At 34.1% G+C, this 19928-nt stretch overlaps 1 protein-coding gene across 1 annotated transcript; it reads right to left on the reverse strand.

Annotated features, from left to right (window-relative positions):
* Nucleotides 1-415: 415 nt before the first annotated feature.
* LOC122041943 (annexin D3-like) lies at nt 416-17281 on the reverse strand. Its single transcript, XM_042601839.1, has 6 exons — nt 17121-17281; nt 16887-17032; nt 2770-2997; nt 2342-2554; nt 875-964; nt 416-786 (listed from the first exon to the last, which is right to left on the reverse strand). Exons 1-6 carry the CDS (start codon nt 17194-17196, stop codon nt 580-582), a joined length of 960 nt encoding a protein of 319 aa, XP_042457773.1. The 5' UTR covers nt 17197-17281; the 3' UTR covers nt 416-579.
* Between the last annotated feature and the right edge of the window lie 2647 nt (nt 17282-19928).

Genomic DNA, 19928 nt, shown 5'->3' on the forward strand with positions numbered 1-19928 from the left:
TCACGTCTTCATATAACTTACATTTTTAATTTTTCCATGATTATTTGTAAATCATTTGTGTCGCACGGGAAATAGTATAACCATGATGATGACAAATAGTGTCCTAGCAAAAGGAATTGATTGGTAGTGTGGATTTGCTTAACCACAGTAGAATTGATTTATTTGTGTATTAAAACACAGAAATAAGAGATGTTAGGACGATGATCTAGTTCAAGATCTTCATCATAATGCACGTAATTAAGCTAATAAACATGATCAATTATGGAGAAGACTTGTGTATAAAATACATGCATAAAATTCAATGATCTTGATTAAAAGTTATTATTAAAATGCTTGATGATGATAGAAGCTTTTAGAAATTAAATTATTTCAATATCAATAATAAAGAAATCTAAAATCCTAGTTGCCAAAAAGATTCAACAAATTATTTTAGTGATGGCACACTAATAATGTTTGTTCCAAATGCATAAAGAGCTTCTCATATCATTGTTTATTGACAAGCCAATCACTCACACCTTATTTATTAACTATGCATTTACATCACACTTCACACTTTCTGAAATAAATCTCCTTTTTTTCTCATGGGTCTTCAGAACCAACCAAGGCAAGCAGGAACCTCTTGTAATCCCCAGAGGTGTCACCAATTACATCAGCTCTTAGAGTGGTTTTATATCTGATCTTATACTCCTCTTTGATCTTCTCCAAATCGATTTCTGCTCGTGTAACAATAGCTCTTGTAAGAGAATCTTCATCAGTTCCAAGCCCGACAACCGATGTCCTCACAACCTGCACAGAGTGAACATACTTGAGCATTAAAAAAAAGAAAGTCGAACACTTTGAAGTGCTCTTTTTGTGTGCAATTCTGTAGTTTTACCTCAGCGAAGTGGTTCTCTGGCGATGCAAGACACCAGATAGCAGTTTTCAGCAGTCTTGTGAATTGATTTTTATCAATGACCTCAATGTCCTGTATCATAAACACCACAAACAGTCAACTGTTTCAAACAGTAATAACAATTATACAAAGGGAAAGAAAATGGTTTTAATGATTGCTGAATTGGATAAAATTTTTCTACAATAAACATGTTGATACCTTTCAAGGCATTAAAAGTTATAAAAATCTGCAATTAGCTTTTTAAGAAACTTGAATGTAAATTCCAAATTTGAGGCGCCTACTTTAAACAAGTTGAAACTAGTTTTTGGAGGATAATTTATTCTCATAATCATTGAGTTACAAGATATGTATAGACAATGGAAATACCCTCAGTCAGCTTCTAACACTACAAATCAAAGTATATTGGCTAAAATATCTTCTTACAAATAAAATATCTTTTTCGCTAAAATATATTGGCGAGATTTTTACATAAATTGTGACAAATCACCATAAGAGAAGGGTTAAACTTTGTATTAGCAACAATTTGGTAAAATTTTGAGGACCTATTTACATAAATTTTGATTGTTCAAATTAAGCAAAACCATTTCCTTTGCAGAGCAGGTGCAATTTTAAAGTTAAAAATATATTGAAAAATCCATGACTGAGCAAATCAGTGCAATCTACCTCCAAGGCACGAGAATGAAATTTAGAAGGAAAGGCCCAATCCACACCCCCCAATCCAAACCCCAAAAACCCACTCGAGGCAAACACCAATGTAAAACCCCGAGACCCAAATGGCTGGAACCCAAAACCACCCCGGTTCGGCAAGAGGTCAGGTTGGGTCCAACGAAGAGGTCTGGTCGGCGTCAGGGTCGAGTCCGGCAAGAGGGGCCAATGGTGGGATCAAATTTGAAGGTAGGTGAGCACCCTAATCAAATGGTCTATTAGTGGCCCCGCTTCACCCCCCGTACCCATGCCACTTATAGACCTACTGATGGAGATCTTCTCTCAGGCAAATTTGGTGGTAAGCTTTTCGGTCAAAAGAAAACCACCATAGGCACCAGGCATTGGGTGAGGCAGTAGGAGGTTCATGACCAGTCTAGGAAGTGTGCCACCAAATCTGTCTGGAGGCGCACACCTGCCTTCAAATCTAATCCCACCGCTGGCGCCCTCTAGCCAGACCCATCAGACCCAACCTGACCTCTTGTCGGACTAAGGGTGGTTTTGGGTGCCATCCACTTGGGCCTTGGGGTTTTACATTGGTGTTTGCCCTAGATTAGAGGTTTTTCTGCTTCACTAATGTCGATTGGACCATGAAGCAAATAGAGAGGATCAAGGCAAAGCATCAGCTATTTTAACAAATAAACAGCAAGACGTGAGAATCCAAATCATTAATCATGAATTTGTCTTATTGATGTGACAAAAAGTTTCATATAAAGGAAACTAGTTGATTCTGGATTTGATTTGTACCTCAACAATGTGTTTCCCATAATTTTCATTGTAGTATTTGAATGTTTCCTTAAGCTGTGACTTATTCCTTGAGCTAAGTATGCGAATAACATCATCATGGCCTATTTGATTACTTTTGACTGCATCAGACAGCAGAGCTGCTTCGTACTTAGCCAACTCACTATCGACATGATCACCAGAATACCTATATGATGTAAGGAGACGAACTAACAACTGCAGAAATGAAAACACTTGCCAAGTGAGAAATACAAACAATCACAAGTCACTCAGGATGAATTGAATGGAACTTATCTCTCCAAGGTAACCAATGTAACACAATATTTCTTAAATATTGATGATCTTGGCCTTCCCCAGTAAGAGATATTAAACAATAGATACAAACATTGATGATGTTTTCAAGAACTTCCTTGGATAAGACAAAATAGTACCTTGCTGAGAGGGTGTACTGTGGAGAAGCTTTGAGCAACTTCTTCTTCCATCGAGGAAGAATAAAGAGAGCAATATGCCTTCCTCACAGCAACCAGGTGATCAGGTGATGAAGCACATGCAACCTCTATGATCACCCAAAGATCCCTGTCCCCTTTTCTTTTCAGTGCCTTATTAGCCAATTTGGCATCCCTTTCTGCAGGGTCCATTGTCCATAGCATCACTGCTTTCTGTAACAAAATAAAAAATTAACAAAAAGATGAATGGCTTTTATACTCAGATAAAGAAAAAGATTGATCAGATTTCAGAATATTCTTAATTTCACCAAATAATTATTCAAGCAAACTTTTCATCCATTAAATAGAGAAATAGTTGACAAATAAATTCATTGTTAATGACTGTCAGAATAATAATTTAGTGTCAGTCTCCATAAATATGCTTCACAAAGAATTAACCAATCACAAGGAAAATGATCTAAATTCTTGTTTAAGCATTGAAAGTGCAATTGGAGTTGTTGGGATGACTATCAAACTGCTGGTTAACAATCATATACTTCCATCTAGTCAGCCCTTCAAATGATAGTTAAAATAGGCTCTTTTATCAAAATTGCAGAAAAATAGATGTTTTAAATTATCATCTGTCAAATAGGACCAGCAGGCAAGGTTTAAACATGTCAGCGTTTTAGTCCCTAACCAAAACTATACTATATTGTGCTATAATGGTACATTTTCGATATTAATTTATTCTAATTATTAGCACTTACATGATTATTTTTTAGTAAATATGTCATAACTTCTAATTAAATTTTTATTCTAATTAAATGTTTACTTTGTAATGCATGTTTCTTTTATGGTTAATTAATTTGATTATTCTCCTCCCACCTTTAGAGCTAAAAATATTTACGTCCAACTAAGTTTTAATTTTTAGAAAACTTATTTTGTTTCATAATGATTTATACATAATTAAATCAATTTTTGTAGATATAACATTGAAATGAGCAACAACAAAAAATAACCTTTCTAGTCCTTTGATAGGAATCAAGTTCCAGATGTGGACCAAGTGTTGGATTATGAGGGAAACAAACCCAAAACATACCTTGTATATATTCCAAGAAGGATAAAACAAAAAGGGTCGGAACATAATTAATATATAGCAAGCAATTTGTGTTTTAGAGTTAGTTATATCTTTGTGGCATATATGTTAGCATGTTTGAGAGTATGTGTGTGGTTATAAATTTGTTTGAAGTTAGAGGGGGGAGGATTTGAGAATTATTATCAGAAAAGAGCATTAGCTTTGGCTGGTGGAGAGAGTTTCTTTACCATATTTGAGTGTTTTTTGTTGTACTGGTTGTGTTAACCCTAATTAAAGTCTGCGTTACTTTATTCTTATTTTTCGAATTCTAACATTTGACTTGCCAGATGTAAGAGGGGTTGAATGCTAGAAGGAATGCCAAAGATGTCAGATAAGGTTAATGTTTTGAAAGAGAGGATGGCGATGCAAGAAGGAAATAAAGAAGACATGAAGGAACTATGCAGCAACTGATGCCTGAAATACAACAACATGGTTCTCTTTTACAAGAGATCAACGAACAATTAGGAACACTGGTTGAAGCAACACCATTAAAGGGAGCATCCACCTCTGCTAAGAAGTCCTCTCAATCAGAGTCTCAGCAAGGTAATCAATTGGAAGCGTACATGATGTATGTTAAGAAAGTGGAATTACCAATGGTTGGGATCCAGTAGCGTTGATTACTAAGGATGAGATTTATTTCAAAGTGCAAAATATTTCCGATGAAGTTAAGGTCAAGTTGGCACATGTAAGTATGGAAGGCAACACCATTTATTGGTTTAATCTTTTGAAGGAGACCAAAATTAATCTAACTTGGGAAAGACTTAAATGCGCTCTCTTATCCCGTTATAGAAGGCACATACATAAGAATCCTTTTGAAGAATTGGCAGCATTAAAACAAACTAGCAATGTCGCAGAATTTGTTGAAGCCTTTGAGTTGATTTCTTTATAAGTTCCACGTCTCTCAGAAGAGCAAATTATTAGGTATTTTATGAGTGGTTTACAACCTCATATCAAAAGAAGAGTAAAATGTTGAATCCACTATCTAGAGGGCGATTAATGTGCATGACAAAAGATGTTGAAGAGGAATTACTAGAGGAAGGGAAGATCCCACAAAAGACATTAGGGAAGGAGACATTATGGAGCAGTTTCGGCCAGGCCAATGCTGGTTTGGGCAGTTCTCAGCCATATACAAGGCTTAATTCAATTCAGAAGAAACTGGATCAATATTTCTAAATAGGCAAAACCAATACAATAGCATGGGGTTCTAACAAAATCCATGACTCTAAGGAAGCTAGTAATGCAGGTTCTGCATCAAATAGAGATCCCTCTTTATAGCCTCTATAGTAAGAAAAGGAGAAGGAGAGAAGCGAGGGTTCATGGAAAAATTCATAGGAATTCATTCGATTACTTATCCATAATTAATGGAACAAAGGACGAAGGGATTATGCTTCGAATGAAGTGAAAATTTTCACCCACCTCACCAATGTGCAGAGAAGCAGTTAAAGCTGTTAGTGTTAGAAGAGAATGAAAAATTAAAGCAGGTCTTGAGGCAGAAAATTCAAAAGATGAGGAGTTGGAGTGTAAACTCGTGGTATTATTGGGTATGAATTCAGAGAGTACAAATGAAAATAGAATCGTGAAGTTAGAGGGCAAATTAATGGGGATTGATATTGTGGTGCTTATGGATAGTGGACCCAGTCATAATTTTATTTCTCCGCAATTAACTGTGGCTCTCAGATTGAAGGTGCAAGAGACAGAGATTGGGAATTAAACTTGGGGATGGGCATAAATTGTTTACTAAAAGGAAGTGTCCAAGTTATCCACTTGCTTGAGAGCTTTTGAGTTGAACACAGAGGTATATGTATTAGAATTGGTAGGTATAGATTTAGTTTTGGGAGTTTCTTGGTTGAAAACATGGGGAAAAGTTATAATGGATTAGAAGGAAATGACCATGCAGTTCCATCATGGAGATCTTGTGGTCAACCTACAAGGTAAGTTGGAGGCAGCTAAGAAGAGTAAACAAATAGACAAAAAGGGGGTAGAATCTTGCTCCCTGTATTGTCTTTTGAAAGGGCATTCCCTTAGTATTGATGGACTTTTATGGGTGGCAGAGGAAGTTCCTTCTTAAACAACATTACCACTAGAATTGAATGCATCACAGCACCAGGAATTATCACAGTTATTGGAAAGATTTTTTGTAGTTTTCAAAGAAAGGAGCAGGTTACCACCTAAGAAGTCAACAACATGCTATAATGTTGCAAGAAGGGCAAAGTCCTATTAGTGTGTGTCCATCCCATTATCCACACCACCAAAAGGAGGAAATCGAGAGGCGGGGTTCAAGAAATACTGCAATTTTGTTATTCGACCTAGTGTGAGTTCTTTCTCTAGTCATGTCTTATTGGTTAAAAAAAAAAGATTCATCATGGAGAATGTGTGTTGATTATAGAGCATTAAATAAGGTGGCAATTCTAGATACGTGTCCTGTGGTAGATGAATTTCTTAATGAGTTACTTGGAGCTACAATTTTTTCTAAAATTGATTTAAAATTGAGGTATCAACATATTCAAGTAAAGGAGGAAGACATTCATAAGACTGCATTTCACACTCACAGTGGGCATTATGAGTTCTTAGTTATGCCTTTGGGGCTCACTAATGCCCCTACAGCCTTTCAAGAAGGAATGAATGATTTATTTAGACTGTTCCTGTATAAGTTTGAGTTGATTTTCTATAATGATATTTTAGTGTATAGTTTTGATTGGCCTACACATTTGTCTCATCTTTCTGTGGTGTTGGAAGTTCTTCTCAAGAACCAATTTGCAATCAACTCCAAGAAGTGTAGTTTTGGCACCATAACAGTGGAATGTTTGGGTCATATCATATCTGAACAAGGTGTTTCAGTTGATCCTTCTAAAATTCAATGTACTTTAGATTGACTGGTTCCAAAGAATGTCAAAGGGGTAAGAAGTTTTTGGGGTTTGACGGGTCACTACAGGAAATTTGTAGAAAATTATGGTAAAGTAACTAAGCCCTTGACAGAGTTAACTAAGTAGGATAATTTTCACTAGGGATTAACTTTTTAGAGTCTTTCTTGGAACTTAAAAGACTCTTGGCCAGTTCCCCACTTCTTGCCCTTCCTAATTTATCAAGGCCTTTTGAGATTGAGTGTGACGCCTCTAGCAAGGGAATTGCCATTGTATTAATGTAGAATAGAAGACCAATAACTTATTTTAGTAAAGCTTTATTTGAAGGGAATTTGTCAAAATCTGCATATGAAAAAAAAAAATTGATGGCTTTGGTTTTGTCTGTGCAACATTGGCATCCCTACCTTCTTGGGAGACCTTTTATAGTCTACACTAATCAAAAGAGCCTAAAGCATTTACTACAACAGTGGATCACAACCATAGATCAACAATGTTGGATGGCCAAGCTATTGGGTTACCAATTTGAAGTCATTTACAAATCACATTTCAAAAATGGAAAATAAAGCTGTTGATTTATTATTTAGAATAATGAAGAAGGTGAATATCACACTTTGGTATCTTACTCTACATGGGAGGATGGTGAAAATCTTATTGAGAAAGCTAACCATCAATTCCAAAAAATTATGGCCAATTTGACCCAACAATCCATATTCTCATCCGGGTTTTGAGCTGCAATAAGGAATTTTGTACTACAACAACAAACTTGTTATTTTTGCTACATCTCCTTTGATACAATTACTCCTATAGGAATTTCATTCTTCTCCTTTAGGATTCAATTTCTTCCAAACTTATAGGAGTTTGTGCAATCTTGTGATGTGTGTCAAAGACATAAATATGATGCAACCGCTCCTAGGGGACTACTCCAACCATTGCCAATACCGGATCTTATATGGAATAACAACTCTATAGATTTTATCACAGGACTTCCTCAATCAAAAAGGCATGAAGTTGGTTTTGTTATAATGGATCGGTTATCTAAATACAACAATAGCAATCAAGTCTTATCCCACTAGATGAGGTAGGCTATATGGATTCTTTTACACCATTGAGCTCTATCTCCTATTATATCATCATCTATACTTAAATAAATTATCTTATTTTATTGTTGCTAACCAAATCTTTTTTGATCTTTCTCTTCCTCGTTTGATATACATGTTAGTCGTAGTTTCATATCGCCTAAGTACATGTCGAAACATTCTTATAGAGCCAAGATAGCAAGTGAATTGTTTGCTAAAGAAATTATACAACTCCATGGAGTTCTTAAATCCATTATTAGTAGTTGAGATCCATTGTTCATTAGTTACTTTTGGAAAGAAATTTTTTGACTGCAAGGCACTATGCTTAAGATGAGCTCTTCCTACCATCCTGAAACAGATAGACAAGCTAAAGGGATATTTGTGTTGTTTTGCTTTTAAACAACACAAAAATTGGGCTCATTGGATATCGTGGGCATAACTTTGATATAATACTTCTTTTTAGATATCTATTGGTAAAACCCCTTTCAAAATAGTTTATGGTCGGAAGCATGGTTTAAAATCTTAAGTCATATCGGAGTTTCGATCTATAATCGGAACGATACGATTTCGATAATGTATTATACCATGTGGATATGGTTTCGATGTTTTTTAAATATAAAATATATAATATTTTTAACATAAATATTTAAAAAATAAAAATATATAAAAAATTTATAGAGATAAATAAATAATTTATTATAGATTTTTAGAATTAAAATAAATAAAAATCATAGTTAATTAGAAAATTTTATTATGATTTAATTAAACTTCTTTAGATTATCTCTATGAAGTTAGATAATCAACTTAAATTCTAATTAAAACCCCCTAACCCGCTCACGCGGCCCCTCCGTGGCCGTGAGAATCGTGCAACTCCTCTGTGGCCGTGAGAGTCGCACAACTCCTCTGCGATCGCGAGAGCACGTGACTCCTCTGTAGTATTTTTTAAATATAAAATATAATAATTTAAAATAAAAAATTTAAAAAAAAATAAAAAAAAGGAGATAAATAAATAATTGATTATATATTTTAGAATTAAAATAAATAAAATATATAATTAATTAGATAATTTTATTAGGGTTTAATTAAACTTTTTTAGATTATCTCTATCATAGTTAGGAATTTGTTAAGATAATCAACTTAAATTTTAATTAAAACCCCTAACTCGCTTAAGCGACCCCTCCGCAACCGCGGGAGTCACGCGACTCCTCCATAATATTTTTTAAATATAATAATTAAAAATAAAATTTTTTAAAAAGAAAAAAAAATAAAAAAATGGAGATCAATAAATAATTTATTATATATTTTTAGAATGAAAATAAATAAAATATATAATTAATTAGATAATTTTATTAGGATTGAATTAAGTCTCTTTGGATTATCTTTATCATACCTAGGAATTGATTGAGATAATCAATCTAAGTTCTAGTTTTCATTTTAAAAAAATGCTCAGCCGACCCAGCGCGGCCGCTAGGTCAAGTGTCCTCTTCAACACTGCTGCATGGGTCACGCGACCCCTCCAACGCTGCTGCTAGATCTGGTGCCGAGTTGTGCCGATGCCGGTGCCGGTCGGCGGGCTGAACAAATGTTTCAACTGATTCGACACGATATTTTAATCCATGGTCAAAAGGTCTCCTACTTTAATTCATTTCTTAACAAATGAAACTAAAGTTGAGACAATGGCAAGCAAGTTATTTGATAGCGCAACCCCTCCAGCACTACCGCTAGACTTGTTGTCGAGTTGTACCGATGCCGATGTCGATCGACGGGTGGAACAAAATGTTTCAACTGATTCGGCGCGATATTTTAATCCATGGTCAAAAGCCTCCTACTTTAATTCGTTTCTTAACAAATGAAACTAAAGTTGAGACAATGGCAAGGGAGTTATTTGATAGGGATGAAGCTCTCCTTCAACTTAAATGTACTCTGTCTAGGGCGCAAGAACAAATGAAAGATATGCTGACAAAAAGAAGAAGACACTACAATTTGTAATAGGAGAATGGGTGTTCCTTATCTTAAGCCCCTATAGGCGGCACACAGTTTCTTGGAGGATTAATCAAAAATTGGCAACGAGATATTAATGACCTTTCCCAGTTGTTGCAAAATATGGAGAGGTTGCATATAAGCTAAAACTTTCACCTCATTCTTGAGTCCATCCCATCTTTCATGAATCATTACTTAAGAAAGCTATTGGATAGTACAAATCTATCGAGTGACTGGAGGTAGTACTAGAAGATGATATAGAACTAGAATATGTGATTGCTAGTAGAGACATTGTTCAAAACGGTGAAGTGATTTGTCAATGGCTAGTCAAATGGAAGGGCAAGAGCATGATTGACACAACGTAGGAGAATGATTTCATTCTTAAAACTCAATTTCTTCATTTTATCCTCGAGGACGAGGTTAGAGCTTCAGCAGGTGGTAATGATAGGAACCAAGTTCCAAATGTGGACCAGGTTTGGATCATGGGGAAAACATGCCCAAAACATGGCTTGTATATTCCAGAGGGGACAAAACAAAAAGGGGCCTAAACAAAATTAATATATTGTAGGCAATTTATGTTTAGAGTCAATTATATCTTTGTGGCAGTTATGTTAGCATGTTTTAGAGTGTATGTGGTTATAAGTTTGTGTGAAGTTAGAGGGGGGAGGATCTAAGAATTAGCATTAGCCTTGGCCGATGGAGAGTGTCTTTACCATATTTAAGTGTTCTTTGTTGTAATATTTGTGTTACCCTAATAAATTTTGTGTAACTCTCCTGATTTTTGGAATTCTAACATCCTCTTTTAACTAAAGCATTCTATTTTTTTTTTTTTTTTTGATAATCCAGATATCCAAACCCCCTTACAGACCCGACTAATCCTAGAGGTTCGCGGTCTTCCCTCCAGTTTCCCCACCTGGTAATTTGAAGTGCTTGTGGCAAATTCGCCCAACAGCTGACCTACACAGTTTAAAATCCACTATAAAGTCTGCCCTTTCCCTAACTGGGTTTTGAACCATGACACTCTGTGAATCCAAACGCCTTACCGTTGCACAATGTTGGGGGCAAATAATTTTACCAAACACCTTACCACTACACTGTGCCCCAACTAAAGCATTCTATTGAATTCTTTAACATTGAAACAATTTTAGATTTGAAGGACCAAGATGCTTTCATTATTGACGATGTAATATTTTTTTTTAATGAGCTTATATTTTTATGGATATAATTTGTTTAAAATAAACGTATATTTTTATGGGTTTATATAATTGTATTTCAAAAAAAATTATTTATGAACATTTGATAAAAAAAATTGAATATTAAATATCACATTATTTCTTATACTTTGTTTTATGAAACCTAAATAAATCTTTTTGGATAAAATAATTTAAAATTCTACTATTTGGTTTGAATTTTGTTTTGTTTCTTCGACATAGTGATAATTATTAAAGTGAACAAAAAATAAAGAGATAATTTTTTTCAAATTTTAGGATATAAAATATTAGATTTTAGATTTAAATTATATTTTAAATTTTATAATTTATTTATTTATTTTTATAAATTTAAAATAATAATAATATGAACCTTGACTTGGCTCAATCAAATTTAAATATTTTCATATATGAGATTTTTTTATAAAATTGAATCCAAATTTGAAAAAAAAATTAAGCAAAGTTTTTTTTAATTATTAGAGCACCTATTATAATTATCATATTTCTTCAATGATATTTAACTAAATTATTTTCTTAAGTTAATCAAATAAATTTTTATTTAATAAAAGCATTATGTTGAACGCAATTCCTTGATGCTTGAACCAAAGAGGAGGGAGAAGAAGCTTGACAAGATCTCATCAAACCCTAGTTTTCTTGTTTGCTCACACGAATTCTCTTGGTTTGTCCGATGTCACAAAAATTAGCACACAAGAAGTCTTCACCTATGTTAGATACCAAATTTTATCCTATTTAAAATTTTCATTTAAAATTATTTTTTAACAACTAATTAAGCTAAATCAAACTAATATTTAAATTTTGATGTCAATTGGACGTTAGATTAGGACTATGTGAAATCCATTGAGTAGACATGGTGATTAGGATCAAGTGCGTTAAAATCGGACTCCAATTGAATTTATTTCATCCTCTTAAAATTGAACCAAGTTAATATAAATGGAATAGTTTGATTCAATCTTATTTACTCAGTGTAGTGGTACTTTTAGAAGTTAAGAATTAATTCCATCTCTTTTCAGTTAATCCATGCACGCCTGTTCCCTAGTCCCTCTCACTCGCTTGTACTACCCTAGTCCCTCTCACTCGCTTGTACTACCTGTTGCCCATTTCTCTCTCCCCAATACCTTCTCTCTTCTTGTCCTTTTCTCCCTCGGTCTCTCCTCTCCCTCTCTATTTTCAGCACACTCTGCAACTACCATGATGCACAACCTCAATCCATGTTTGCATGTGGGACCAAGGCACACCTCGACACCTCAATCTATGCATAAAGGTGAGACCAAGACAAGTGGGACCAGGAAGAGAACTCAAGGAGCATTACCATATTGAAGGTAATGAAATAGCATACTGAATGATAAAAAAAAAGGTCTTTTTAAATAAATTCTATTTGTGTTGCTTGCATTTTGAAAAGATGTTCGATCGAAAGCACGATCTAGAGCAAACTTAGTCACTAATCAGATATAAATAATTTTGACTACCACCAAGATGAAAGGCTATCGAATGCATGATTTACAATCTCAACTTGTGCCAAGATTTCTGTCCCAGATTAAAACGATACAATTTCGGTATTGTATCATGTTGTGCCGATATAGTTTCGATCTTCTTTAAATATAAAATATATTAACTAAAAATAACAAATTTAATCTATATATATTATGATATAGTAGGGGATAGAGCTCAATGGAATAAAATGATCCATATAGTCAACCCCACCTAGTGGGATAAGGCTTGGTTGTTAACTATGATTGGATAATATAGATAGGTTTAATTAAAGTCTAATAAAATTATTCCATTATATATATATATATATATGAATTATAATGGAATATTTCAACATTATATCGTCATGAGGAAAAACATCAAACAACCTAAAGTAAAAAAGGGACTTTGGTGGGGTTCCATAAAGCTAACCCATGAATTGTTTAATCTCTTACCAATGTATTAAATGGAGAATTTTATCGATCCCTCCAGGCATTTATAGAGTGTCACCTCATGATAGTCTCCCCTACTTCAATCATGCAAAGCTACAAACCATAGATAAATATTCATAGCCTATGATGTAGCTCAACCTTCAACTCACTATCCACAGGTCCACAGGCTACTTAATTGATGACTTGATAAACAATCGCCCTCATCACATATTGTCAAACCCATGTGCCCAATAGGCACATAGTTATACTAGGTAAGAGTATTGGGAAAGGGTTCAACTATAAATCGATTGGGAATTTGGGTGTGGTTATACTTCACTGCACAAACTCTTGGACAATTTCGATCTCATGATTATAAGAAAAAAGGGATCATGCACCCTACCCATCAAATGCTCAAGTATAGGGTTAGGTAGTCCTTGTAACAATGTGAATATAATAAACAAACTAACACAATCATTGCAAGTACGTCTTTCCTAAGAGATTTTGTTATGAGTTTAGATCATGTTAGACCAAAATCCTCTACTTAAGAATTTAGATTGACATAGTTAAAAGTATTGACTAACCACCCTAGTTTGATTACATATTTTAACTAGGCTAAGCTTTTTGAAAGAGGGAATATATTTTACATAAGTAATTAAGCTAAAGAAGCTACAATGATGCTCAATAGATGCTTACTATTGAGTTATATTTGAGATGTTGAATGTTGAGTTTAAGTCTTAATATTATCTCGTGAAATATTTAATACTTATGGAGTAAAAGTCGATTTAAAGTTAACTTAAGTCACCAAGTATACATGGCAAGATCAAGTAGATTTAAACTAGATTTAATTTTGATTTATTTTGATCGGATTAAAATTAAACCAAATTTATATATAGAATAATTTAGTTAATTAGTAGTAGTATATTTTATGTTAACCCCACCTAGTAGGATAAGGATAAGATTTTATTGTTGTTGTTGTATATTTTATAATGTTAGAAGTTATATTATATTTAATTTTTTATCTTTGTTAATAATCTGTGTCTTATATTCTTTAAGGGTTTTTTTCTCAATGTTAACCTCGTGGACATATGAAGAAGGGAAAAATAATCATCCTCAAAGAAGCTTTTTCTTTCTCTATTTAATTTGCGAAGAGATGAAGGAGAGAAAAAATTAATCATCCTTAAAGAGGTTTTTTTTTTATCTTTGTTTACCTTCATGAATAAATGGAGGAGAAAAAAAATTAATGAATAAAGGAGGTAAAAAATTAATGAAGAGAAAATTTAATAGAAGAAAGAGAGAAAAATTAAGAAAAAGGGAGAAATAACATGGGAAAGAAGTTACCTGATCAAAAAAAAATTATCTAAACTTTTTATTAAAAAAAAGTAGAAAAAGGGGTAAAAAAACGTGAGGCCGTAGCTGCTTCCATGACCTCGCGCAAGCGGATGCGAGGTCACAGCAACTAATGTGACCTCACAAAGGCGATTATGGGGTCAAAGTAGCCACTGCAACCTCATGAAGGCGGCCACAAGGTCGCAACAACCACCACAACGTTGTGGAGACGATTGTGAGGTCATGGCAACCACTGTGACCTCATGAGACTATCACAGCCTCCATAACCTCGTGGAGGCTGTCGCCACAATGTTGCAGTCTGACGGTGTTGATCGGTGGGCAAGTGGAACAGTAAATTATGCCCGTACTGACCAACACAGCTCAGAGTTGAGGCCCAATGCTTTCCTATTAGGAATATATTAGGTCTTTATATTCTCAAAGTTGTCCATTGTAATGCATCTTCTGTAGATGAAATGGAAGTGAATGTACGCCTGTTTTCAGGCTTATGCATTGTTGGTCCAAAGCTAAAATATTGTTGCTCAAACAATTATTCATTATATGAGTACAAGGATATGTGATTCAAATACAATCAATGTCATTCTTGTGTAGATGGTATTGAACCTGATACTAAAAGAAAGGTGGTTGACATCATACATCTGCATCATGATCTTCTATAAAGATTTCCTTTCAGTTGTGAAGTTTCTAGACACTTTTTATTTGGACCTAGCAAGAATGGCTAAGTGAAAGATCGAATGAACTTTTTCATTGTTTACTACAAATGATGAATGAAGGGGAGGAGAAATTTCTCAACTAAGACATTAACTAACAGGTATTCCTTGAAAATTTTCCCCCACTTTTCTGCATATCAGTTTTAAAAGGTGGTTTCATAAATACCTTTAATTTTCATTACCTACTACTTGTTGAAATTGGAGAGGAAATTTTCCTTCTAGTTTTTATCCTTCCAAATTTTTCTCTTCAAAAAGATATACTTTAGAACTATCCTATTCCATCACTCTCTCTAAAAAAGATAGTATATCATAACAAAGTTAACAAATTCTATAATTTCTATAAATAAATGCACAAAATGCATAAGAAGCAGTAGGAATCAAAGCAATTTGAGGCAACAAAAACAATGAAGTGCTACTTAAGAGCTCATTTGTTTTATACAAAGCCAAAATGAACCTATTATATACATCAAGGCCAAATCCATAACATACTGTTTACATTTCTATAATCAATTAAAAAAAATAAACGATAAAGGAATTTGATTTTAAAAAGGCAATCAAATGATAGTTCCAATTATCATGAAGGAGAGGCTAAAACCAGAGTGTGAATCGAAGCAAATAAATGTCAAATGCATCCCTATCTAGAAATACTAAGCTTTTCCTCACTATCCCAAATATAGCTCTACGACCAAGCTGTGATAAAGATTTACTCAAAATCCTTTTGGGTAACTATGGACTTGTAGGGCTTGACATGGTGGCAAAGTCATTAGCTAAAGCTCAATAAAACAATAATCAGGTAATAAAACACTGTACATATTAATTGGAATAACACTAGAAGAATTGATAGCACAATGAAATTCCCAAGGCCACAAATTAACTGTTAGTATCACCAAGAAGACAATTATCTATGTCATCAGACACACCACCGTCAAGCACCATACTATCTGAGAATGAATCACCAGCAAGCAAATTCAAATGAAAGCAAGATATGAAATCATTGTGCAGACATTTTCAGAATACTCCTTATGAGAAAAATTCAAAATGCTGTGGCACAATCAGAATGCTGGAAAAGCTTATTGAGGGCAGATGCTGCATGAGCAAGTATTGATTTCACCTTGCCTTCCCAAAAGTTTAAAGAAGGGGAACAACAATTGTGAAAGAATACATTCTATCTAGAAAGACATAAGTTATGATGTCACCTTGCCTTCCCAAAAATAAGTCTGAAACCTTTCTATAAATACCTCATGTGATGATGCTTGTAACCAAAAAAAAAAAAAAAACTCAGACCACAATTTAAGTTGTAAGTGAATGTTTCCACTCTAAATCCTATTTCTTTCCCTTTTCCTCTCAGTCTAAAGTGCAGTTGTTCTACATTCTATTAAAACTAAAATAAACTGAAATTTGTTTGAGGAAACTAGAACGTTTAGCCTATCATGTGGCAAAAGGCGATTCGCTCGCCCCCAGCACCCCCGCCAACCCGTCCCTAGGCCAACACGAAGGAGATAAATCACGGATGACTACTAACCATTAGTGAAAATGGCCAAGACATGGGGGAGGGCGTTTAGCCTACCATGATATTATTGAACATGAGTAAATAAATAGAATCAAGAGACAAAAAAAAAAAAAGGAAAAACGTACAAAAAGAAGAACAAAAGACTGGTTGGAAAAATAGGATACAAAGGGTAATTAGGTCCCAAATTGAGTCTCTTCAAAGATACATTCATCTCTGCTCAAAAGATCAGTTCATTCTGAGTAACGACAATCCATAATTATACAGAAATATTGAAGGGGAAACATACTGTAAAAGTCAACGATGTTACATCAGGCATGAACCTAGTTTCAGGCCATCAACAATCAAAACAACTAAATGTCGGAAGGGCTAGATTCAGTTACCCTGAAGTCGCCGGAGAGCTCGGAGTGGAGGCGCTCGAGCAGTGATTCGCCGTAAAGGTGAGCATAAGCCTTGGCGATCGCCAATCGCTGTCCGGCGCTGCGATGACTCAAGATCTCAATAACCGTCTTCTCGTCCGTTCCCAACCCTATCGTTTGAAGGCGCACACTAAAGATGCATACGAACACACAACTCTCTGTCCATTTTAGTAGTAGAAGTGGAAATGCCGGTGGTACCTTGGAAGGCTTTTCTTAGCTTCTTGGCGTCCTCAACAGGCGAAAGGGGAGAAGGAGGAACAGTGATGGTGGCCATTTCTCCACCTACTCGATCGATCACCTCGCCCCCTCTCTCCCTCTCGCAAACCTTTCTCTGTAATTTGTCGCATCAAGCCGATGGAAACCTCCTTTAATCGTTTTGGCAAAACTTCCCATCAACGTCCCTAATTTTAAAATTACCAAAAAATATGCCTGGGCTTTCAAAATTCCTAAAGCACCCCCAACTTGAGCTTCCAATAATATCCTCCAACCCACCGAGTAGGGATGTAAATGGGTAAAACAGTTTATGAGCTATTCGAAATTAGATTCGATAAAAATTTGTTTAAGCTCAGCTCATTTAATGAGATTCGTTAAAATAAATAAATCAAGTTTAAGGTTAACTACATTCGACTCGTGAACATATTCATTAAGTCATGAATCAACTTTTAAATGAAACAAAATAATAACTTCGATATTGAATTTATAGATTTTACATTCTAACATATAGACAAATATATTAAATTTATTTATTAGAATAAAATTATAAATTTTAATAAGAATATTATAATTTTCTTAAATATATAATTTAATTTTTAATAAATATTTAAATTTATAATTTATGTTTATTAAACTCGTTTAGGTTTGATAAAAGCTCGAATAAGTTCGTGAGTCATGATATATTTGTTAAATAAAACTCGAGCTCGGCTCGATTATAAACGAGTCAAACTCAAACATTCAAGAGTTCGGCTCGACTCGATTACACCGACGCCTTTATTTTTCTAAATTTTTTTTATAATTCATATATTGTGTTTTCCAAAATCGATTAAATTTAAAAACATAACACTACTTCTCGCTCATTAATTAACGTCTTAAATTTTTTATTCCAATAAAAAAATATATCTAACTAAATTGTCTGCACAATTATAAGAGGGTGGGGTGAATAAGAGTGGAATTGATGTTTTAAAAATTCTTTCAATGCAATATAAAACTTAATAATCGTCTGTGTTAATTAAGAATAAGCATAAGCAGTAAAAAAATAAAACCATAAGCAAGTTAACATAAAATTATTTAATATAGTTCTTCCTATTTCACAATCTATGGGTTTGTATTTTGTAAAATGAGTCACTCCTCGGAAAACTATTATGCTTTTTTTAATGAAACTTTTAGAGGTGGAGAAATTTTTTTAAGAAAATCCCTTTATAAACATTTAAAGCAATAAGTGTAGAGACAGCTTTTATGATAGTTATTTTGCATTAATGTCATTTATAGCCCTTCAAATGGTCACATGGTCAAGGATAAGCTCTAATAGTTAGTTTGCATTAATGCCAATTATTGATTTTAGTCATTAGTCAATTGAAGCTTTATCATGAGATCTACTTGTAGCAACTTAGTCCTTGCCGACTAAACTAGATAAGTTATGCTTCAAATAATTTTCTTTTTAAATTCTATCAAAAATTTAGTCAACTAGTCAGTGGATTCAATCCATGACAGTCAACTGAATTCATGTACAACTTGAATACAAATTTTCTATATAAGAGTAGAACATCCACAATGATATTAAATATTTTCCACAAATATTTATGAGACTCACTTTCATATTATCAATCAAATATCTCACTTATCAAATATCTCAAATCTCACAATAAAATATCCCCTCAACTAAATATTTATGAACCTCACCTATCAAATATTTTTATCTCTCAATTACAATTTATGGGGCCCACTTTCATGCCACCCACAATGAAATCACCAGGCACAAAGTTGTGCTCGGTGATTTCTATTCTCCTTTCAAATATCCCCACAATGAGGGATATTTAAGAGAGGGGGATATTTAGAGAAATATTTTCTCTAAATATTCCTCATAGGAGATGCTCTCAATCATTTAGGCGATTCAACATTTCAATTGATAAATATTGACCCATAGTTGAATGAATCATCAACTACAAGCCCAAAACATCTATTTTGTGTCGACTTCATGCATAAGCAAAAGTCTATCAAAACTCAAAGACTATCATCACTCATAATCTTTCAAGACTCATTTAGACTTTACCTAATAAGAGAACTCATTTACCAAGAGGTCTTGCCTTTGGTCTTCCTGATCGTGTACCAAAAGGCATTACCTCTGTGCCTTCCTTATCTATGAAAAAGCATTGCTTCCAAGTCTTCCCTGTTTGCTAAAAAGTCTTGCTTCTAAGTCTTCCTCGACTATCAAGAGGCCTTGCCTCTTAGCCTTCAAGCCAAGGTTTGCTTTGACTTATCTATCAATACCTATTGAGCTTCTATGTTTACTAAGTATTTAGTCCTTAATCTACTTAAACTTCTCTAATTACTAAGTGTATGTTCGACCTTGATCCATTTAAACTTTATACATTGCACCTACATTATCAATGTCAAGTAACTTGCGTCTATACACATAATGTAAGGGTGAATAGTAATTGTTCTTGTAATTTAAAACTTATAGACTTTCTAAAGAGTCATCAAGGTCAATCAAAGTAAGTATGCAACAGAAATGAAAAGAAATAAATGCTAACACCTTGACATAATAGGGTTTGGAATCTTCGTTCCTACTCCATGATCTATGACCCATCGATAAGTCACTTTCAATGGCACCATTAGATTTTGTACCTTTCGGACTTCTTTTGGAGGTAGAGAAACTTTTTACTCTTTATAAGTTTACAATTGGAAGCTTAAAGGATTAAAAGGGAAATTACACAAGAAAGCTCAAATGACCAAAATGACACATAAGAAGTGTTCTCCTTCAAAGCTCCCCTTGGTCCCCTTTAATAGGCT

Source organism: Zingiber officinale, chromosome 2A (genome assembly GCF_018446385.1).
Source record: "Zingiber officinale cultivar Zhangliang chromosome 2A, Zo_v1.1, whole genome shotgun sequence".
Lineage (NCBI taxonomy): Eukaryota > Viridiplantae > Streptophyta > Magnoliopsida > Zingiberales > Zingiberaceae > Zingiber > Zingiber officinale.